Below are 24,628 nucleotides of genomic sequence, written 5' to 3'. Positions count from 1 at the left end.
CAGATCCACAGGAGGTATCGGAGCTGAAATGAAAAAAGAAATAAAACTTGAACTACCAGGGAACTCATTAAGCAAAAATTGCAGAATTCAGTGCTGAGGCAACTGTGACGGTCTGATCAACTCTGCAGAAAAAACTGAAAAGGTCCCGCATTACAGCAGCAAGTGGGAACAGAGGCATATGCATGGTGAGCCTTCTCAAAGGCTTCTAGAAAAGTTGCTGGGGTAGTGCTTCCCATGCCAGGCTCCATCAGTGACATCACCCATATGTGAGGATTTATCAGTCCTGCTTGTCAGAAAAATATAGCAAAAAAGTTCTATCTTGGTTTCATTAGACCATGTGTATGCAGCATCTCCGAAGTGTTTAAAAATGCTACATAGAATGACAAGGCTTTCCTTCAGCAGAGACTTGCCACCATCTCTTATAGGCTTTGTTTGAGGCATGATCTTTAAATTGCTGAGCAAATGATATTATTCCCAGTCTCAGCCAGATACCTATTTCTTTGAAGTAATCTTTTGCCTAGTGGTGGCCTTCCTCAGCATTTTCCTTAGCCCCAATATTGACTCTGGAAGGACAGTGTGATAAAGGCTGTCGCTTAATGACAAACTGTTTCCATTTTACAGGGATATTCAAATACATCAAAATTCTGTTATAGTCTTCTCCCAATTTATATAGCTTTGAATAATTATCCCAGAGTTCTTTCAGCAACTTTGAAGAAATGGTCTAAACATGCCAAACACAAATTTAATTCATAAAACAGAAACAGCAAGATTCTTCATCCAAGATTACTGGCATCAGTTCCACTACTGTGACTGGACACACATAAGCTGTACTTAACTTTGCTAAAGCAACTTTTGGAACCAAAGCTAATTTGATTTTGCTATAACATAGGGTGTGCAAACTTAAGCATAAGAAACCAAAAAGCTTTGATTGTATAATTACTTTTTTAGATTTCTAAGATTGTCACGTTTAAAGTACAGATTATGTTGTGTACATCGGTGAAAATCCTACTTTAATTTAAAAAAAAACTTTTTTAGACAGCATATAAAAAAATGTACAAGTATAAAGGCTTTTAGAAGACACTGTAGCTGCATGTATGATCTTGAAATAGTAGCTGACATGTTAAATTATTAATTTTCAAAAGGTGATAAATCTATCATTTTAGAAAGCAATTTTCTTACCCAAAATGCAAAGGATTTGGCTTAACGTGGTGTCTCTTTGCTACCTACTTCAGATGAAATCAACTGAATGCCAAAATATAAACACATGCACTTGAAATATTATGTATTCCTTGGTCAAACAAAAATAGAGTGCTTTTACATATGAAATCCATGTAGCAATGCTGTTTATGGTGCTTTTGACATGGCATCCAGGGCCTCTGTTATGGGTACAGGAATGTGCAGACTTGCCTGGCAGCATGCTTCTGACCTAGAGCCACATGTTCAAGAGCAACTGGCAAATGTCCCATGCTGTGGTGATAATCTCTTTGGTGACAAAGCAGAGGAGGTTGCGGACCTCATCAAGAAGCATACTGATACCATGTTTTTTCCACTGTAGTCTTATGTATAGGATTCAACCTGCTATACCCGTTGGTAGTTTTGCTTTACCATTTCAAGTACAAATTTATCACATCTTCAATCTAGGACAATTTCTCACAGTTTAATAGGCACAAAGTAAACACAGTAAGGGAATCAAATAAAAGTTAACTGCATCAAAAGCAATATCACAAAAAGCAGTAACACTTCTAGCCAATCACAATGGAAGCAGGATAAATTACACTGTGACGGTGAGCTCAATATATTTTCCAATTTAAGTCATCTGGCAAGGTTCCTCTGTCCTAACATACAACAAATTAATTGATTTGTAATATTTAAGAAGTGTGCATAATAAATACTTCTGGATGCAACTGGTATGAATTAAAAAGTAAAGTTCTCCTGGGATAAGGAGAGTTCATATCTTACTTACATCAAGTGTTTGTTTCACTGAACAATTCCCCCTCTCTGATAACAAGTGATAGCCTCTCCCTTTCCAGAAAGTGTAGATAATAATCCACAATTTTTTAAAAATTACATCAACAATAGCTCTTGTTCTATTATGACCAAATATAGAGAAGGTGGCAGGTGTTGAGGCTTCCTTGGAAAGCTGAAATGAGAGAGAATGGAGAAAGTCTGACCTGGACAGGTGCAGCACCATGATCCTTACAGTACTAGACTAACCACTGCAGTTCATTGCCACCTTCAGCAATGCAAACAAGATCTGGTCCAAATTTAAAAATTCATTCTGGAGATTTTTTTTCTTGCTTTCTTTAAACTTATTTTTGATAAAGAAAGCATGTTCAGTTTAATTTACGAACAAAAATGTCTTGAAATTCCTCCGCCTCTTCTCTATTTTGATGTCACATGCCTAAAATTTTGGTTGATATAAAGAAACGCGTCCACTAAGGCACCCTGAGGCAATCTGACAGTGTGTGGGAGAAAACTTGGTTGTCAGCACTACATCATTGTGTGAATACAGTGCACGGATTTCTTGCAAGGAGCTAGCTTCTTTGGGCAAACAGTCAACAAGTTCAGCGCACTGCATGTCAAATCCCAACAAGCGAATCCCATAGCCATATGGAGATGAAATCATTCGGCCATCTGGACTGAAACAAAGTTCTTTGATGTAGCCTCGGCCTACATTGGCTTCTTCAATATAATGAGTCAACTGGAGAGAGCAGCGAGGAGAAACAGGACGGATAGGTACACCTTCCTGGAATTGATAGACGCAAGTCCACTATAAAAGCAAGAATAAAACAGTATGTTCAATCATGTTCACAAAACTATCGTCTTCATATACTAGTATACAGATTTCAACCTGAACCACATAAATACTGCATCATGAACACTAGTTTCTTTTGAATACATTATGAAATGTATAGATTTTCAATGAGAGTTTCCACTGTTTATATTTTACTGGATTATCATTTCCTTTCCCCATTTCTGCACCTCTCATGCCTCACACAAAAGACTTGGCAATTGCATGATTAAAGGGTAATGGACTTGATATACAGCTACTACTACTACTATTACTATTTAGCATTTCTATAGCGCTACAAGGCATACGCAGCGCTGTACAAACATAGAAGAAAGACAGTCCCTGCTCAAAGAGCTTACAATCTAATAGACAAAAAAATAAATAAAGTAAGCAAATCAAATCAATTAATGTGAACGGGAAGGAAGAGAGGAGGGTAGGTGGAGGCGAGTGGTTACGAGTCAAAAGCAATGTTAAAGAGGTGGGTTTTCAGTCTAGATTTAAAGGTGGCCAAGGATGGGGCAAGACGTAGGGGCTCAGGAAGTTTATTCCAGGCGTAGGGTGCAGCGAGACAGAAGGCGCGAAGTCTGGAGTTGGCAGTAGTGGAGAAGGGAACAGATAAGAAGGATTTATCCATGGAGCGGAGTGCACGGGAAGGGGTGTAGGGAAGGACGAGTGTGGAGAGATACTGGGGAGCAGCAGAGTGAATACATTTATAGGTTAGTAGAAGAAGTTTGAACAGGATGCGAAAACGGATAGGGAGCCAGTGAAGGGTCTTGAGGAGAGGGGTAGTATGAGTAAAGCGACCCTGGCGGAAGATGAGACGGGCAGCAGAGTTTTGAACCGACTGGAGAGGGGAGAGGTGACTAAGTGGGAGGCCAGCAAGAAGCAGATTGCAGTAGTCTAAACGAGAGGTGACAAGGGTGTGGATGAGGGTTTTGGTAGAGTGCTCGGAAAGAAAGGGGCGGATTTTACGGATGTTGTAAAGAAAGAAACGACAGGTCTTGGCGGTCTGCTGGATATGAGCAGAGAAGGAAAGAGAAGAGTCAAAGATGACCCCAAGGTTTCGAGCTGAGGAGACAGGGAGAATGAGAGAGCCATCAACAGAAATAGAAAACGGGGGGAGCGGGGAGGTGGGTTTGGGGGGGAAAATGAGAAGCTCGGTTTTGGTCATATTTAATTTCAGGTGGCGTTGAGACATCCAGGCAGCAATGTCAGACAAGCACGCTGAAACTTTGGTTTGGATGCAAGGTGAGATATCAGGGGTAGAAAGGTAGATTTGGGAGTCATCAGCATAGAGGTGGTAGGAAAAGCCATGGGATGAGATTAATGAACCAAGGGAAGAAGTGTAGATAGAAAAGAGGAGGGGACCAAGAACAGAACCCTGAGGTACGCCGACAGGCAGAGGGATAGAAGTAGAAGAGGATCCACCAGAGTGAACACTAAAGGTGCGGAGGGAGAGGTAGGAAGAGAACCAGGAAAGGACAGAGCCCTGGAATCCAAGTGAGGACAGCGTATCGAGAAGTATGCTGTGATCGACAGTGTCAAAAGCAGCGGAAAGATCAAGAAGAATGAGGATGGAATATTGACCTCTGGATTTAGCCAGTAATAGGTCATTGGAGACTTTAGTAAGCGCAGTTTCGGTTGAGTGGAGAGGGCGAAAACCAGATTGTAATGGGTCAAGAATAGCATGTGAGGAGAGAAAATCAAGGCAGCGGCGGTGAACAGCACGCTCAAGTAATTTGGAGAGAAAAGGAAGGAGGGAGATGGGTCGGTAATTAGAGGGACAAGTAGGGTCAAGTGAAGGCTTCTTAAGGAGAGGTGTTACCACAGCATGTTTAAAGGCAGCAGGGACAGTCGCAGTGGAAAGTGAGAGGTTGAGAATGTGACAGATAAAAGGAATAAGAGTAGGAGAGATGGCATTAAGAAGGTGGGTGGGAATGGGATCAGAGGAACAGGTGGTACATTTTGAGGAAGAAAGGAGAAGTGTAGTTTCCTCAATAGTAACTTCAGGAAAGGAGGAAAGGGAATGAGGGGAAGGAGAGAGAGGGGAACGGACTAGTGGAGGGAGAGCTGGTGAGGTAGAGAAAGCAAGGTTTATCTTTTGAACCTTGTTGTGAAAGAATTCAGCAAGGGTCTGAGGAGATAATGAAGGTGGAGTTGGGGGAGGGGGCACCTTGAGGAGAGAGTTCAATGTGGTGAAGAGAAGTCGAGGATTAGAGCCAAGAGAGTTGGTCAGTTGGATATAATAATCCTGTTTGGCACGTAACCAAAGTGGTTTATATATTATGTTCAGGTACTCCTGTCCCTAGTGGGCTCACAATCAAAATTAACCACTGTTTTCATATGAAGTTACAGAGAAGTTCCTAATATTTCTTTTCCAAGTATCCCATGCACTGATATTACAAGTCAAAAAATAAAGCAAAAATATCTTTATTCAAATTCTTCCTCAGATTTTCATGGATGTCTTTAGACATTAAAAGAAAAAAAAAAGCATTCTGTTCAATAGAAAGATTAAATTCACTAGGTTTAAAGATATTTAGGCAGTAAATATCTCTCAGCTGATGGATTCAATACAAGAAGGATTGATAAATGTCTCAGTGGGCAGGTTAGTTTTATGATTTGTCCATTAAAGACACTTTGCTCTGACTAGTGCATAAAACAGGCTGAAGAAAAGATAATGAAGATATTCTTCCTAGTATTATGAGTCAAGTATTTTTGAACTAGTAGGTTTCAGCCATTAGTGTATATTGCAAATTTTAATGAAATAAGACACTAGGGTTCAGTGGGCTATGTGCATAATAAAAGTCTTATTTCTTACAGTTAATTGTTTACAACTTTCTCTGATGCAGCATATTAAGCTAAATCTCATGCATATTTGTTAAGGCCATCCTAAAAATCTAACTGGCTGGTCGGGGGGGGGGGGGGGGGGTCTCCAGGACAGGTTTGGGAAGCCTTGCTCTAAGATCAGGCTTGCGTGGACATAACAGGCTATCCAACAGTTCATTTTGTTACCACACTGCCCAGCCTACTAGGCCAGCAGATAGAAACAAAAAGCTAAGCAAACATTCTGTAGTTTTTAACCAAGGAGGTTGGATGAAAATAGGAGATGGGATGACGTAAAAAAGTTGAAGCCAATCAGGTTAGCCTCTGTTTCTCCTTCCCCCTGCAGCCGTCATCCCAGTACACATAAAACAAAGCAAACAAACCTATGAGCTGTTGCAGCCATGTTGTCATTCTTTATGGTTGGTAGCATTTTTATTTAATCTCACTTATATTCTCAAACATGCCAGCTTGTGCAGCATACGGATGTGCACAGAGGAAGTATAATAACGGAATAACCTTTCGTAATTTGTTATAAATCATAATCAGTGTGTCATTTGGAGGGCTGGTTATAGGGACACCCTAGCATGTGTTATATTTGTGCAGAGATTTATATTTGTGCATTTGATATTTTTTTATTACTATTATTTAAAAGACAGATATTGAATAAGAGCAGAGCCACCTTCATGCAGAAGTCTAGAGTCAATCTAAATGTGCCAACATTGTCCAGTTCAGCACACTATTAGCCGCCAAGTTCATAAAAAGTTAATTATGTTCAATGGAAAATAAATCTGTTGACTCAGGCTGCTTGCTATGTGAATATTCCATCACTGTTTCATTATTGCTACCAAGTATTACAAATTAAGGGCATTTGCTTTAAACTTTGTTTTAATTTGCTTATCCAGACCTTATATGCACATGGTTTTGCTGTTTAAACTCAAAGGTGAATTCTAAGGGTGGCTGAACAATTAGGTGTAACTATAAACTATGTTTCTGACTTGTGGTCTACTTTGGGTCCTGCTGATCTGTATATCTGCTGTCTGGAATTTTGGAAGATGGAAAAGAGAAAATAAAAATTAAGTTTTGGATGTACTCTGTAGAAGCTGTTGTTTACTTTTGCCTGTCCTGGTGTATGAATAGGATAATATTTGAATAACTGTCTATACTTATGGGTATGATTTCTAAACTTGTGGCATCATTAAAGGACAGACTTAAATGCCCAGTTGGGTATATATGCTTCCAATAATCAGAATTCTATTTCTTTCTCCCTAACTCTTGGTGTTCTACAGGGTTCTGTGTTGGCTCCTGTGGTGTTTAACATTTTTCAGAGCCCTAGCAATACTAATCCAGTCCCTAAATCTTAGTCCATACTTATTTGCTGATGACCTTCAGATTCTATACCATACTGATTTTAAGTCTTTTGACCTCTCATTATTGAAAGAAACCTTGCAGAAGATCACTACCCTGACTTCTCTCACACTATATGTAACTCAACTATCCAATGCCTGGCTATCTGGCTGACTGGTCTTTTACTGCACCTGTAGTTTCTCCTAATCTTATGGAACATTAGGGATTATTTTCAATACAGAATTATCATTCAAAACCCATATTACCCAGGTTGCAAGATCCTGTGTTTATGCTCTACATCAAATTCAGTCAGTTCATTCTTTATTTTCTACAGAGAATGTCTACTCATCAATATACAATTGTGACTAGTAGATTGGACTACTGCAATTCTCTGTTGAATGGGTACCACAATCAGCACTGAGTTGACTTCAACTTGCCCAAAATGGTAAAATTATGTATAATCATACCTGATAATTTTCTTTCCATTAATCATAGCTGATCAATCCATAGACTGGTGGGTTGCGTCCATCTACCAGCAGGTGGAGATAGAGAGCAAACTTTTGCCTCCCTATATGTGGTCATGTGCTGCCGGAAACTCCTCAGTATGTCGATATCAAAGCTCCATCCGCAGGACTCAGCACTTAGAGAATTACACCCACGAAGGGACACTCTGCCCAGCTCACCACCGCCGAAACGGGGGAGGGGAATTAACCCAGCTCATCCCCACACAAGTGGGGGAGGGGAATCCGTCCAGCTCATCCCCGCGGAGCGGGGGAGGGACACCACACCCGCCGATGCGGGGGGATCTGGCTTATCCTGCAACCGCAACCGCGGGAGGAGCTGACTGACCCTAACACCGCCGAAGCGGGAAGGGTACAAAGCTGCCCTACAGCCGCATGAAGCGGGAGGGAGTGCCGGCAGAATTTATGTCTCAATCCAGCCCCGTAAAACGGAGGGGAGAGGAATGCAGCAGCTCACTGTAACACAAACTCGTCTCAACTCTTGAAGAATCCAAGTGAAAAAAACTTGAACACGAAGTCTTTCTGAAGAAACTGAAGACTAAACTTGAACCTGAAATGCAACCAGAATAAAAACAGTACAGATATCTGGGAGGGGCTATGGATTGATCAGCTATGATTAATGGAAAGAAAATTATCAGGTATGATTATACATAATTTTACCTTCCATATCATCAAGCTGATCAATCCATAGACTGGTGGGATGTACCGAAGCAGTACTCACCCAGGGCGGGACATTGAAATCCCTGACCTCAACACTGAAGCTCCAAACCGGGCCTCCGCCCGTGCAGCCACAGTCAAACGGTAATGCTTGGAGAATGTATGAGCCGAAGCCCAAGTTGCCGCCTTGCATATCTCTTCCAAGGAGACGGACCCGGCCTCTGCCATCGAGGTCGCCTGAGCTCTCGTGGAGTGAGCCTTCAGCTGGATAGGCGGCACCTTCCCTGCGGCCACATAAGCCGCTGCAATGGCTTCCTTGACCCATCTTGCCACTGTAGGCTTAGCAGCCTGCAGACCCTTACGAGGACCTGTAAACAGGACAAACAGATGATCCGATTTCCGGAAATCATTGGTCACTTCCAAGTATCTGATGATGACTCGTCTCACATCCAGATATTTAAGAGCAGAGTACTCCTCTGGGTAGTCCTCCCTCCGAAAGGAAGGGAGACAGAGCTGCTGATTCACATGGAAGCGAGAAACAATCTTGGGCAGGAAGGAAGGCACTGTGCGAATAGTCACTCCTGCTCAGTGAACTGCAGAAAAGGCTCTCGACATGAGAGCGCCTGGAGCTCGGAAACTCTTCTGGCTGAAGTGATAGCCACCAAAAAGACTGCTTTCAACGTCAGGCCTTTCAGAGATGCCCTCGACAAGGGTTCAAAAGGCGGCTTCTGCAAGGCTCTTAACACCAGGTTGAGATTCCACGCAGGCACCACTGAGTGCAGAGGAGGGCGCAGGTGATTAACTCCCTTGAGAAAGCGCACCACATCTGGCTGCGAAGCCAGGGAAGCACCCTTCAGGCGGCCCCTGAAGCAAGCCAGAGCCGCTACCTGGACTTTAAGGGAACTGAGCGACAGGCCTTTCTCCAGACCTTCTTGCAGGAACGCCAACACTGAAGAAATTGGAGCAGTGAAGGGAGAAAGTGAGCCTGCTTCACACCACGCTGCAAAGATACGCCAAACCCTGGCGTAAGCAGTAGAAGTAGAGCGCTTCCTCGCTCTTAGCATAGTGGCAATGACCTTGTCTGAGAAGCCCTTCTTCCTCAGACGCTGCCGCTCAATAGCCAGGCCGTAAGACCAAAGGGGGAGGGATCCTCCATCACCACGGGACCCTGATGTAACAGGCCCTGCTCCACTGAGAGCCGCAGAGGATCGTCGACTGAGAGCCTGATCAAGTCCGCATACCAGGGACGTCTGGGCCAATCCGGACCCACCAGGATTACCCTGCCGGGATGCTTTGCCACCCGGTCTAGCACCCTGCCAAACATGGGCCAGGGCGGGAACACATAGAGAAGCTCTTGTGTCGGCCACTGTTGGAGAAGAGCATCTACTCCCAGGGATCGAGGGTCCCGTCCTCTGCTGAAAAAGCGCGGCACTTGGCAATTGGCCGATGACGCCAACAGATCTAGGCTCGGCTGGCCCCAGCGCTTCGTGATGTCCAAGAACGCCTGAGCAGATAGTTGCCACTCTCCGGGCTCCAAGGTATGGCGACTGAGAAAGTCCGCCTTGACATTCATGACTCCGGCAATGTGGGCCGCTGAAAGCTGCTCCAGGTTCGCTTCCGCCCACTGGCATAGACTCATAGCCTCCTTGGCTAGAGGGGCGCTCTTGGTACCTCCCTGGCGGTTGATATAAGCCACAGCCGTGGCATTGTCCGACAGGACCCGTACAGGCTTCAACACCAGTACCGGGATGAACTCCAAAAACACCAACCGAATGGCTCTGAGTTCCAGGAGGTTGATAGACCACTTGCCTCTGCAGGAGACCAGAGCCCCTGCGCTGTCCTTCCCAAGCATTGGGCTCCCCAGCCCATCAGAGGCGTCTGTCGTGACGACAATCCACTCCAGGGTCACCAGAGGCATTCCTGCAGACAACTTGACTGTCTGCGTCCACCAGCTCAGCGCCTTGCGCACTGCTGGGTCCAAGGGAAGGCGCACAGCATAATCCTCCGACATCGGAGTCCAGCGCAACAGCAGAGATAGCTGTAGTGGTCTCATATGAGCCCTGGCTCAGGGCACTACTTCCATCGTGGCCGTCATAGAGCCCAACAGCTGCACGTAGTCCGAAGCCCGAATAGGAGAGGCTACTAGGAACTAGTCCACCTGAGCCTGAAGCTTGACAATCCGATTGTCTGGCAGGAACACTCTGCCCACTTGGGTGTCGAATCGAACTCCCAGATACTCCAGGGACTGAGTCGGGCGCAGCTGGCTCTTCTTCCAGTTGATGATCCATCCTAGGGAGCTCAAAAGAGCAACTACCCGGTCCATAGCTTGCCGCACTCTGCATAAGAGGGGGCTCGGATCAACCAGTCGTCCAGATAAGGATGGACTTGTACTTCTTCCTTTAGCAGGAAGGCCGCTATGACCCCCATTACTTTGGAAAAGGTCCGCGGAGCAGTAGCCAACCCGAAAGGGAGGGCTCTGAACTGGAAGTGTCGTCTCAGGACTGTAAAACGCAGAAAGCGTTGGAGAGGAGGCCAGATGGGAATATGCAGGTACGCTTCCTAGATGCCCAAGGAAGCCAAGAACTCTCCTGCCTTCACTGCCGCTATAACAGAGCGGAGAGTCTCCACTTTCAAGGCCCGATTGACCCCTTTGAGGTCGAGGATAGGCCGGACAGAATCTCCTTTCTTTGGTACCACAAAGTAAATGGAGTAACGTCCCTTGCCAATCTGATTTTTTGGCACCGGAACGACCGCACCCAGGCGGATCAGGTTGTCCAAGGTCTGCTGCACTGCCACAGCTTTGACCGGAGACTTGCAGGGAGAGAGTACAAACCCGTCTCTTAAGGGTCGGCAGAACTCTAGCTTGTAGCCGTCTCTGATGACTTCCAGCACCCAAGCTTGTGAAGTTACTGTGGTCCGCTCACCCAGAAACGAGGACAGCCGTCCTCCAATCTGCACTGGGGCGTGGACCAAGGCCCCGTCACTGGGTACGAGACCCTGGGGGAGGACCGGAGGGAGCACCTCCGGGACGGCGGTCTCTGCGAAATGAATGCTGCTTGGGGGAGAAAAACCTCTTGAAGGAAGAGGGGGCAGAGGAGCCCGACCTGCCCGGGCGGTACCGACGGGCTTCCTGAAACCGTCCTCTGGAGGTACCGGGACGAGTACTAGCCCGAGCCCTGACCTCTGGTAACTTCTGCCCTTAGACGTGCCGAGATCGGTCACGATTTTGTCCAGCTCGACCCCAAAGAGCAGCTTGCCTTTAAAAGGCAATCTAGCCAGGCGGGATTTAGAGGCGTGGTCAGCAGACCAATGTTTCAGCCAAAGCCACCGCCGCGCAGAGACTGTCTGAGCCATGCCTTTAGCTGAGGCTCTCAAGACATCATACAGCAAGTCTGCCAAATAGGCTAGGCCCGATTCCAGGGCCGGCCAATCAACCCTCAAGGAATGATCCGAGGGGGAAGCCCGCTGCACCATAGTCAGGCACGCCCTGGCCACATAGGAACCGCAAACCGAGGCCTGCAAACTTAAAGCAGTTGCCTCAAAGGACGACCTTAAGGCCGCCTCCAATCTTCTGTCTTGGGCGTCCTTTAGGGCCGTGCCACCTTCCACCGGCAAAGCCGTTTTCTTAGTCACCGCAGTGATTAAAGAATCCACAGTAGGCCACAGATAGGCCTCACGTTCACTTTCAGGTAAAGGATAGAGGCGGGACATAGCCCTAGCCACCTTGAGGCTCGCTTTCGGGACATCCCATTGAGCCGAAATTAAGGTGTGCATGGCATCATGCACGTGGAAGGTTCTAGGCGGGCGCTTCGTCCCCAGCATAATGGCAGAGCCAACAGGGGCTGAGGGAGAGACGTCCTCCGGAGAGGAAATCTTCAAAATGCCCATGGCCTGCACTAACAGGTTGGGCAAATCCTCTGGGCTAAACGCGCTGCAGAGGGGTCATCCGCTCCATCCGAGCGGGGATCCGTCTCCTCCAAGGAATCCGCAAAGGACCGTTGGGAGACCTCAGACACGCTGCCCTCATCTACATCGGAGGAGACACAGTCCTCCAAGGCCTGGAAATCAACCCGAGGGCGTTTACCTCTGGGAACCTCAACCTCTTTATCAGAAGAGGGAGCAGGGGCAGCGTTGTGCATGAGGAAAGCCTGATGCAGCAGCAAAACAAACTCGGGGGAGAAACCCCCCAGACTGTGCACTTCCGCAGTCTGGGCAACAGCCCTAGACGCACCCTCAACCGGCGCTCGCAAGAGCGGGGGAGAAACATGCTGCGCATCCAAAATGGCGTCCGGCGCGACACTCCGCGAAGGAGCCGCGCGGGAAGAGCGGCGCTTACTTTAGCCGCTTTGTGCCCTCGCCCAAATTAAGGGCGTTCATGGCATTAATGTCTCCAACCTCAAGGGCGGCCCCGAAGAAGCCGTCCGAGCCGTGTGGCCGGCCAAGATGGCGGAGGCGAGGAGCGGGGGATGGGCGTTTATGGCGGGAAAAACCGCCACGCCGGAGGAAGGACCGGGACATTCATCGGTCACGAAACTGTCACCCAACAAGGGCGAATCAGGCTGCAAGACCCCCGCATCCCCTCTAGAAGCGCTCAAGCGATCCGGGGAGCGACCCTTTGCGCCCTCGCCCTCCGACGCCATATGCCACGAGGAGAAGAATCGGGGAACCCCCTGCCCGCTATAAAAAGGTAAAAATTACCTGCTTGCCGCTCCGAGCTGTAACGAACTGGTGTCCCAGTGAGTAGCTGCAATGAACGTTTAAATAAACGTCGAAATAAACGCCTTTAAGGACGTTTAAAATTTTTTTTTTTTTTTTTTTTTTTTTTTAAACGGAGCCAGCGGGAGGGGGGAGAAAAGGAGGGACCTGGCACCACCAGGTTTGCACTTGCTCAAAAGAGCCCTCAACCCCAGGCCTCAACAAAACCTAAGGATTAGGCTTGGAGGCCTAGCCAGAGCTGCTGCTGTGTGTGACCACCACCTGCTGAGATAGAGAACATACTGAGGAGTTTCCGGCAGCACATGACCACATATAGGGAGGCAAAAGTTTGCTCTCTATCTCCACCTGCTGGTAGATGGACACAACCCACCAGTCTATGGATTGATCAGCTTGATGATATGGAAACTGCTATTTGTTTCTTTCGTCATGCTAAATCACTTGATCATGTCACCAGCTTTTTTGTCATTACCATTAGCTTCCAATCTGTTACAGAATCAAATTAAAAAGTTTGGTAATGGCCTATAAGCCATGATGCTGGATCACCCTGTATCACTTTCAATTCATTACTTCCCTTAATCTACACTTGCTAGCTTTGTTCAAACAAGAGACTCTTAAGTTAGCTCTCCTTCACTGCAGGCCTGGTGGGAAACCACAAGGGATTCAGCACTTTTTTTGTACTGGTTGTTTTGTTATGGTATACCCTTCTCAAATATATCTGTTTTGAAACCATACTTCCTAGGTTCAAGGAGTCCTTGAAGGGTCACTTTTTCACCCAGGTGTTTAGTTGAGCAGGGTCTCCTCTGGGGACAGTTGAGATTAACAATACTTTTCTTGTTTTTTGCTTTTTCTAGTGCTCTATTAATATTAATTTCATACCATGACTTCTAAACTGCTTTGATATTTGCATGAATTGCAGTATTCCAAAATCTGAACAGAGAATAAAGAGTACATCTGCAAACTCACCAATACAGTGCACAATGTTCCATAAGCATATGCTCATGAAGAGAAGGTAAGAAGAGATATGGGAAGCATATCATTCTGAAAGAATTTTCTCTCAAAAGACTTCAATGTGTGACAGTAACAAGATACAAGAAAACTTACAAAAACTGCAATTTTAAAATATAAATGTCATCTTGAATCTGACCAGATCCACAAAAGACAAAAACTAAGGTAGACCCGGCATGACAGTGGCAATTGAGAAGTGGTGCACACGTGCAACGGAGCATCTCAAAAGTTGGAATGTTCTGTAAGCTGGAGAAGTTTCCCATGTAGTGGGATGATGAGAGGACTTGCTATCCTGCTTATCTCCCCAGAGAAAAATTATTTCTCCAAGTGTACTGACTCTTCATTGAAATATTCAAAAATAAGTGGTAAATCTCATCAATAAGCTATCAGTTCCAGTCTTCATGAATTCCAATACCCATTCTAATTTTGCTGCTGATTATTTTGCCTCTTTTTTTCTATAAGAGACTGGAGATATTAGAAAGGAATTCAGTAACTAGTACATTAGGCCAGATTCACTGAAGTGTCTGGATGATGTTCAGCTGCCCTGTTTGATTAGCACTTGAAAAAAATGTTTGCCTTGTTTCCAATAGCTCATTTAGCAAAAGTCTTTGTAGTGGTAGAACTGAGAACTTTACGGGATTCTATTATCTGCTCATTAAGTTTTTTGCATCTAGACTTTCAACCTTTTCTCTCTCCTACAGTGAACAGCAGCTTAATTTGTTCCATGCCTTTGGAAACAGGCAATCATTCATCCTTTACTGAAGCGAGACAAGTTCACAGAGCTTGGCCTTTTCCCATCAAGTATCCAACCTACCCAATATTAGGAAAACTGAGAAGGTAGATACTGATCAGCTACGCTGCATCTTAGTTCACACCCACAATATAAGCTACAGTACAGAATCAGCTTTTAGTGGCTATGCTTAAAAAAATTAGGATCTTTCTGGGCAGTAGTAAGGTGGCTTATTACAGTGAACTTAGACCTTACCGCAGCATTTTGCTTTGGACAACCACACCATCCTGATTTCTTGGTTGCGAGAGACTGGATTAAGTAATTTTTTTCTAAAACTGGTTCAGTTCCTTCCTGAAAAGCAGATCCTTTGCTCTCAATTATAGAGGATTTTATTATGAAACTAGTAAAAAAGCCCCGTTTCTGATGCAAATGAAACGGGGGCTAGCAATGTTTTCTTCTGTGTGCATGTGGGAGTGTGTGTGTCCCTGCCCTCTGGCCTCTCTCCCCTCCCCCCTCTGAGTCCTTCACTGTTACAGAGCCAGCGATTTGATTTCGTGCTCTGCTGTTTTCCTTCACTGACTGTGTTACAGAGAGGGCGGGGCAGACACTCATAGGGAAACCGGGTATCTCGCCCCCTTCACACTTCCGGCTGGAGGCTTCATAGAACGTTGGTGTTGCCTTTTATATAGAGAGATTAGTGAAAATGCAAATGAGGATTGTATATTTGAATTCAATAAGGCACAGAGGCTCTCTGAGAGAGAGGAATATAACATAACAATATAACTTATATTCTGCCTGTACCTCACAGTTCAAGGCACACCACAATAAAAGAAGCAGCTCATGTCTAGGAATCTATATAAAAATTGAGTAACACATTTCTGAAATACATTTTTATAGCTTTTCGTTATTGTAAATAGTTTGATGCAGAGAGCAGTAGGGTTATAACTTCTTTTTAAAGATGAGCTGCTCGAAATGAGAATAAAGAGATTATAAACCTTAGTAGTTGGTATGGATGAGCTGTATGGTCTTTGCCATCACATTCTATATTTCTATGCATGTTTATATTAATCAAAGATTTGGGATTAAGTCTCTATTTTTATGCTAAAGATACTGAGCTGGCAACAGCAGTTGATGAAAACTTGGATTATTACTTGGATGCTGTGGTTACATGGCTATCTACAATAAACTGAAGTTAAATTTTGAGAAACCTGAGGAACTGTAGACTATTAGGAAGTTCCTACCACACAAATAATCGACAGGGGCTCTTTCTAGAAAGGGACTGTGCACTAAAGAGTGACAAAATGTTCCACAAGTTCAAAGACAGTCATGAGTACAGTACTAAAATTTAAAAGCAAAATCAAACATGACGACAAAGATACGGGCATGTATGATTTTGGTAACCTACAGACAAGTACAACTTCAATCAATTTCCATACTTGGGACTGGGCACACTTCTCGTACTACTGCAAAATTAAAATATATACATTTGAAACCTTACAAACTTACAGACCAAAATCATCAAATTCTATGAGGTATTAAGATACATAAAGCTAGTAAACCACAGACAATATGTGTACAAATCAACCAACTGTTCAGTTCTTACCTCCTGGTCATCTGTGTTGCTTGAGCAACGGAGAAGGGTCGCCCAGCCCTTTGGGTGAAGCTGCAATGATGTGATGCAGTTACCACGGTCCCTCTCACCAGGTACTTCTGGTGTTAGTACTTCTAGACTATTACGAGGTGACGCACCTGGAGAAGAATATAGACAGCTATAAACTCCATTTGTAACTCACACACAAAACTGCTTATGTGTAACAGGTGTTCTGAGGACAGCAGGATAATCAGTTGCACCAGTGGATGATGTCATCTGACAGTACAACAAATCTTTGTAGAGCATTCAGAGCTATGCACCGGAGTTCCTTCTGGAATCCTGCAATCCAGATTCCTAAATCTAGCCACTAGGTGTCACACTTAAGTGATGGCCGTAACTCCTTCCCCCTAAGGGACAGTGAACATCCGCAGCCCACTGCCACCAGACCACCACCCCGAAAGAGTGCAACAACAAAGCCATAGATGCTCAGAATTTTGTTGTGTGTGTGTGAGTTGTTTACGTTTAACTTTAAAAAAAATTGAAAAAAAAAAAGCCCAAAATAATGGGATCATGGGAAATGCTAAGGGAATTTTACTCATTAGACAGACCAACAGACCATATTTGTTATTTTAGGCGTCAACAGCTAGAGACCTGCTTTCTAGACTCATATCTCCTAGACTCAGACCTCCCTAAGTATAACAAATTATAGAGTTTAAGGGACCAGTGATGGGCAGACTTCTATGGTTTGTGCCCCAAAACTGGAAGGAGAGACAGATTAAGTGTTCCAGTGTTTAATCATTAACATAGTAACATAGTAGATGACGGCAGAAAAAGACCTGAACGGTCCCATCCAGTCTGCCCAACAAGATAAACTATTAAGAAATGGAATCTCTTCAGACTGCTAGATTCAACACTGACCACCTTGTTGAGCAGACTGGATGGACTGTGTAGGTCTTTATCTGTCGACATTTACTATATACAGCAGTATCAGGTGGCCCTTTTAGAAGCTTACTCATCTTGAGATAAATGGCAGTGGCTCTTTGTAATCTAAACTGTGCAGCATTGGTTCACCTTTATTAAGATGTGTGAGAAAACTCTGGAAGGACAACTGACTTGGTGAAGTTGGAAACATCCAAAGGGCTACTACAAAATGGAGGAATGCAGAACACTATGGAGAAAGGATGCTGAAAGCAAAGTTGGAAACATGACATCATTGTAAGCAGAAACTGGATTAAGAGAACACTACCAATGTTATGATGAAGATTAATGCTGATAAGGCACTAGGGACTTGAGCACATTCACTTTAGAAGTTGAAGCAACCATTCCAGGTCTGAGGCATATGTTGTAAGAACAGTTTGGTAAGAAGAGATTTGGAAGGGTTGCATGGGAAAGTCACTGACAGAATCCTGTGACATAGATGCACTCTAGTCTTGGAACTTAAAGATCCACTGTGCTGTCTTATGCAAACATCAGAAAGCAACAAGGCAAATGGTCCATGAAATCCAAAATGGAAAACAAAAGAGAAGCAGACCTTTCCAGAAAAGCAGCCTTTATTAGCTCTTTAAAATTCCCAGGTTCAAACAATATTGCCTGGCATGGTCATGTTTCACCAGATGGCTATGTCAAGGGCAATAAATACTAAAACAATACAAAACAATTATTAATAAGACATAACATAAAACGGTCACTAGAACAATTCAAAAGCAATGTCATAAATTTACACAAAAAATTATGCACTACCATTCAAAATAAAAGCATCTTCTTAAGCACCTCATCTTAAAAGAACCATTAGATGCTCCCAAAAGACACAAAAAATCTTCAAGGGAGAAGACAGTTTACCTAGCTGGTGTAAAGTATCAGGTTCCACCAAAACTGATAAAAGGAACCAATTAACATTTGATTAAAAATGCATCCACCCTCATCATCGCATTAAAACACAAAGCCTTATGAAATGGAAACCTCAAAAAATGATTACAACATAGCGCCACTATTCACCAGTTCCTCAACCTGGGTTAGTCTGGAAAAGAGTCAGACTTGCTATGACAGCCTAACATATTTTATTTATTTATTAGGATTCATTTTCTGCCTTTTTGGAAGGAATTCACTCAAGGTGGTGTACAGTAAGGATAGATCAAACATGAGCAATAGGCAATTACAGAAGTAAAAATATTCAAATAATACAAAGTATGGAATGGTACACTACTTACAATGTCAACACAATACATAATAGAACATTTTAAATGATAGTGAAGGGTAAAGCAAAGAAGTGAATGATACATACCTGTAGCAGGTGTTCTCCGAGGACAGCAGGCTGATTGTTCTCACGACTGGGTGACGTCCGCGGCAGCCCCCCCCCAACCGGAAGAAGCTTCGCGGGCGGTCCGCACGCAGGGCACGCCCACAGCACATGCGCGGCCGTCTTCCCGCCCGTGCGCAACCGTTCCCGCCAGTTGAATGACAAGCAAAAAGATGAAAACGCAACTCCAAAGGGGAGGAGGGAGGGTAGGTGAGAACAATCAGCCTGCTGTCCTCGGAGAACACCTGCTACAGGTATGTATCATTCACTTTCTCCGAGGACAAGCAGGCTGCTTGTTCTCACGACTGGGGTATCCCTAGCTCTCAGGCTCACTCAAAACAAGAACCCAGGTCAATTGAACCTCGCAACGGCGAGGGTATAACAGAAATTGACCTACGAAGAACAACTAACTGAGAGTGCAGCCTGACCAGAATAAATTCGGGTCCTGGAGGGTGGAGTTGGATTTACACCCCAAACAGATTCTGCAGCACCGACTGCCCAAACCGACTGTCGCGTCGGGTATCCTGCTGGAGGCAGTAATGTGATGTGAATGTGTGGACAGATGACCACGTCGCAGCCTTGCAAATCTCTTCAATAGTGGCTGACTTCAAGTGGGCCACTGACGCTGCCATGGCTCTAACACTATGAGCCGTGACATGACCCTCAAGAGCCAGCCCAGCCTGGGCGTAAGTGAAGGAAATGCAATCTACTAGCCAATTGGAGATGGTGCGTTTCCCGACAGCGACCCCTAGCCTGTTAGGGTCGAAAGAAACAAACAATTGGGCGGACTGTCTGTGGGGCTGTGTCCGCTCCAAGTAGAAGGCCAATGCTCTCTTGCAGTCCAATGTGTGCAACTGACGATCAGCAGGGCGGGTATGCGGCCTGGGGAAGAATGTTGGCAAGACAATTGACTGGTTAAGATGGAACTCCGACACCACCTTCGGCAGGAACTTTGGGTGGGTGCGGAGCACTACTCTGTTGTGATGAAATTTAGTATATGGAGCATGAGCTACCAGGGCTTGAAGCTCACTGACCCTACGAGCTGAAGTAACTGCCACCAAGAAAATGACTTTCCAGGTCAAGTACTTCAGATGACAGGTATTCAGTGGCTCAAAAGGAGGTTTCATCAGCTGGGTGAGGACGACGTTGAGATCCCATGACACTGCAGGAGGCTTGATAGGGGGCTTTGACAAAAGCAAGCCTCTCATGAATCGAACGACTAAAGGCTCTCCAGAGATGGCTTTACCTTCCACACGAAAATGGTAAGCACTAATCGCACTAAGGTGATTCCTTACTGAGTTGGTCTTGAGGCCAGACTCTGATAAGTGCAGAAGGTATTCAAGCAGGTTCTGTGCAGGGCAAGAACGAGGTTCTAGGGCCTTGCTCTCACACCAAACGACAAACCTCCTCCACTTGAAAAAGTAACTCTTTTTAGTGGAATCCTTCCTAGAGGCAAGCAAGACACGGGAGACACCCTCAGACAGACCCAACGCAGTGAAGTCTACGCCCTCAACATCCAGGCCGTGAGAGCCAGGGACTGAAGGTTGGGGTGCAGCAACGCTCCGTCGTTCTGTGAAATGAGAGTCGGAAAACACTCCAATCTCCACGGTTCTTCTGAGGACAACTCCAGAAGAAGAGGGAACCAGATCTGACGGGGCCAAAAGGGCGCTATCAGAATCATGGTGCCTTGGTCTTGCTTGAGCTTCAGTAAGGTCTTCCCCACCAAAGGTATGGGAGGATAAGCATACAGGAGGCCGGTTCCCCAATGGAGGAGAAAGGCATCCAACGCTAGCCTGCCGTGTGCCTGTAGTCTGGAACAGAACAGAGGCAGCTTGTGGTTGGTCTGAGAGGCGAAAAGGTCCACCGAGGGGGTGCCCCACTCTCGGAAGATCTTGCGTACCACTCTGGAATGAAGCGACCACTCGTGCGGTTGCATGACTCTGCTCAGTCTGTCGGCCAGACTGTTGTTTACACCTGCCAGGTATATGGCTTGGAGGAACATGCCGAACTGGCAAGCCCAACGCCACATCCCGACGGCTTCCTGACACAAGGGGCGAGATCCGGTGCCCCCCTGCTTGTTGGTGTAGTACATTGCAATCTGATTGTCTGTCCGAATTTGGATAATTTGGTAAGACAGCCGATCTCTGAAAGCCTTCAGTGCGTTCCAGATCGCTCGGAGCTCCAGGAGGTTGATCTGCAGATCCTTTTCCTGGAGGGACCACAGACCCTGGGTGTGAAGCCCATCGACATGAGCTCCCCACCCCAGGCGAGATGCATCCGTCGTCAGCACTTTCGTGGGCTGCGGAATTTGGAATGGACGTCCCAGGGTCAAATTGGTCCGGATGGTCCACCAGAGCAGTGAAGTGCGGCAACTGGTGGAGAGGCGGATGACATCTTCTAGATTCCCGGTGGCTTGAAACCACTGGGAAGCTAGGGTCCACTGAGCAGATCTCATGTGAAGACGAGCCATGGGAGTCACATGGACTGTGGAGGCCATATGGCCCAGAAGTCTCAACATCTGCCGAGCTGTGACCTGCTGAGACGCTCTGGTCTGCGAAGCTAGGGACAGGAGGTTGTGGGCCCTCGCTTCGGGAAGGAAGGCCTGAGCCGTCTGGGTGTTCAGCAGAGCTCCTATGAATTCCAGAGACTGGGTTGGCTGGAGATGGGACTTTGGGTAATTTATCACAAACCCCAGCAGCTCCAGAAGTTGAATAGTGCACTGCATAGACCGGAGGGCTCCCGCCTCCGAGGTGTTCTTGACCAGCCAATCGTCGAGATATGGGAACACGTGCACTCCCAGCTTGCATAGGTACACCGCCACCACCACGAGGCACTTTGTAAACACTCGTGGGGCAGAGGCGAGCCCAAAGGGCAGCACACAATACTGAAAGTGCCGTGCGCCCAGGCGAAATCTGAGATACTGTCTGTGAGCTGGCAGTATCGGGATGTGAGTGTATGCGTCCTTTAAATCCAGGGAACATAGCCAATCGTTTTTCTGAATCATTGGCAGAAGGGTGCCCAAGGAAAGCATCCTGAACTTTTCTTTGACCAGGAATTTGTTCAGGCCTCTTAGGTCTAGGATGGGATGCATCCCCCGTTTTCTTTTCCACAAGGAAGTACCTGGAATAGAATCCCTGCCCTTCCTGCCCGGGTGGTACGGGCTCGACCGCATTGGCGCTGAGAAGGGCGGAGAGTTCCTCTGCAAGTACCTGCTTGTGATGGGAGCTGAAGGATTGGGCTACCGGAGGACAATTTGGTGGCAGGGAGGCCAAATTGAGGGCGTATCCGCACCGCACTATTTGGAGAACCCACTGGTCGGAGGTTATGAGAGGCCACCTTGGTGAAAAAATTTTAACCTCCCTCCAGACCGGCAAGATCGTCGGTACGGACACTTTGAGGGCGGCTATGTTCCCGTGGATCCAGTCAAAAGCCCGTCCCCGGCTTTTGCTGTGGAGGCGCAGGGGGCTGCTTAGGCGTACGCTGTTGACGAGAACGAGCGCGCTGGGGCTGTCCCTGTGCCTGACGAGCCCTTCGGGCCGGCTGGGTGTACCTACGCTTTGCAAAAGAATAGGGCACAGCCTGCCGGGTCCGGGAAAAACGTCCACCTGCTGAGGTGGGTGCTGAAGGCGCCCGGTGGGAGAGCTTTTCGAGGGCGGTTTCCCGCTGATGCAGTTGGTCCACCAGCTGCTCAACCTTCTCACCAAAAATATTATCCCCCCGGCAAGGGACGTCGGCCAGTCTCTGCTGGGTGCGGTTGTCCAGGTCAGAGGACGCAGCCATGAGAGCCTGCGCATCACTATACCTTGGGCGCAGCACGAGATGCCACGTCACAGGTGTCATAGATACCCTGGACAGGAACTTTCTGCATGCCTTCAGCTGCCTGACCCACCTCCTGAAAAGGCCTGGACTGCTCCGGCGGGAGCTTATCGACCAGGTCCGCCAGTTGCTTCACATTGTTCCGCATGTGGATGCTCGTGTAGAGCTGGTACGACTGAGGCGGGTCACGAGCATGGAGGATTGTAGGCCTTCCTCCCAAACGAGTCCAGAGTGGCGAGACTCCTGCCCCGGGGGCGCCGAGGCGGTATCCCTCGAACTCCGTGCCCTCTTGAGAGCAGAATCCACGACCGCCGAGTCATGGGGCAATTGGGGCCCCCGCATTAACTCTGGGTCCGAGTGGATTCTGTACTGGTGACTCTGCTTTCTTGGGAATGATGGGATTAGATAATGGTCTCATCCAGTTCCGAAGCAGTGTCTCTTGAGGACATTGTGCAACGGCACGTGGAGGACTCTCTAGGTGGTGATGGATAGTCGAGGACCTCGAGCATCTCAGGCCCTCGGCTCATCCACAGAGAACCACGGGGCAGGGAATGCAAATAGACATGTCCCTTACAAGGAGGCAAAGGANNGGGGGGGGGGGGGGGGGGGTGGGGGGGGGGGGGGGGGGGGGGGGGGGGGGGGGAGGGGGGGCCAGTAGAGGTGTCGGAAGCTGCTCGGGTCCAGGAGACTGCACCGAAGTGCTGGGACCCTGACGCGTCGGTACCTCCACTACCGAAGGGGATCTCTCCTCTCGACGCGGACGCTTCGGCGTCGACTCCTCGCCGGCACCGAGAGCCGGACGCATCGAAGGCGACCGATGACGGTGCTTCTTTGATTTTTTGCGGTGCCCGTCATCGGTGCCAGGTGGAATGGAGGAGGAGGAGGTCGATCCCCCTCGGTCTCGAGGAACTGGGTCAGACAGGGTTCGGTCCCGAGGGCCATGGGCCGAGGGAGTGACCGGGGCCGATTGCCCACGCGGCCTCTCACCCCTATCCTCACTGGAGGACCGGCGGGCCGACGGGACCTGTGCTCCTGGGGTCGATGCCATCGGTGCTGATTTCGCGGGCATCGATACCGGTACCGAAGAACCGGCCGTCGATTCCGATGCCGTCGAGGTCGACGTCGGGGCCGGCGCAAGTTCCAAAAAGACGGTCCCGTAGAACTTGCCTCGCAACCTGAGTCCGTTTCCGGAGACCAAGACACAAAGAACACGACTTGATATTGTGCTCCGGCCCGAGGCACTGGAGGCACCAAGCGTGGGTGTCGGTCTGCGAGATAGGCCGGCCACACCGACCACACTTCTTAAATCCACTCGGGACCTTCGAGGACATCAACGGAAAAATCGCGTCGGCGAAATTAAAGTCGTCGATGGTAGCGGTAAATCACACCTCGAAAAATAAATCGACCGCGCGGCCACAAGGCCGCAACGCGACGCCCCCGCTAGAAAACGAGGGAAAACAAGCGCGTTCACTTTTTTTTTTTTTTTTAAGAAGAAAAGAAAAAGGGTCCGGAACGCGCGGGGACCAGAAACAAAAAACTAAGAAAATTCGCGAAAAACGCGACGGTTTTCCGGGGCTGACAAGAGAGAGCGGCGACGCACGACTCTCTCCAGCGCGGAAAAAACAAGACTGGCGGGAACGGTCGCGCACGGGCGGGAAGACGGCCGCGCATGCACGGTGGGTGTGCCCTGCGTGCGGACCGCCCGCGAAGCTTCTTCCGGTTGGTGGGGGCTGCCGCGGACGTCACCCAGTCGTGAGAACAAGCAGCCTGCTTGTCCTCGGAGAATATAACATACAGATAGGTAAGAGAGCTGGAAGGTAAGGTGACTGATTTAAAAAAAAGTTGCACATGAGGTCAGAGAGATGGTTAAATATTATCTCAGCTAGGGCAGGAGTGGATAAACATGTCCTGCTGCATGCAGTATGTGCAGCCTGAATCACTCCTTGTGTGTGTGAGTGAGACTAACAAGTTAGTTACTTCTTCCATTATTATTATTAGCATTTGTATAGCGCTACCAGACACACGCAGCGTTGAACACCTGACAAAGAGACAGTCCCTGCTCAACAGAGCTTACAATCTAAAATAACACAGACAGACAAGACAATTAAGGGCGAGGGAAGTACTGAGTGAGAAGGAACGGGGGGGGGGGGGGGGGGGGGGGCAAATGAGTAGTGGCTAGGAGCCAAAAGCAGCAGTGAAAAGGTGGGTTTTCAGCATAGATTTGAAAACAGGTAGAGATGGAGCTAGACGTACAGGCTCAGGAAGCTTATTCCAGGCATAAGGTGCCGCGAGAGAAAAGGAATGAAGCCTGGAGTTAGCAGTGGAGGAGAAGGGGGAC

The 24,628-nt window shown here is 47.3% G+C and overlaps 1 protein-coding gene across 1 annotated transcript in view; it reads right to left on the bottom strand.

The window, feature by feature from the left end:
• Positions 1-1,636: 1,636 nt before the first annotated feature.
• The window catches only part of DCAF10 (DDB1 and CUL4 associated factor 10), a 176,871-nt gene continuing 153,879 nt past the window's right edge, over positions 1,637-24,628 (bottom strand). Inside the window, exons 6-7 of the mRNA XM_030194379.1 lie at positions 16,191-16,336; positions 1,637-2,770 (exon numbers count right to left, since the gene is read on the bottom strand). Of these exons, the coding sequence (XP_030050239.1) occupies positions 2,402-2,770; positions 16,191-16,336 (515 nt within the window). The 3' untranslated portion in view covers positions 1,637-2,401. The remainder of the gene's footprint in view (positions 2,771-16,190; positions 16,337-24,628) is intronic.

This window comes from Microcaecilia unicolor, chromosome 2, assembly GCF_901765095.1.
Source record: "Microcaecilia unicolor chromosome 2, aMicUni1.1, whole genome shotgun sequence".
NCBI lineage: Eukaryota > Metazoa > Chordata > Amphibia > Gymnophiona > Siphonopidae > Microcaecilia > Microcaecilia unicolor.
This window is presented reverse-complemented; position numbering and strand designations above follow the sequence as displayed.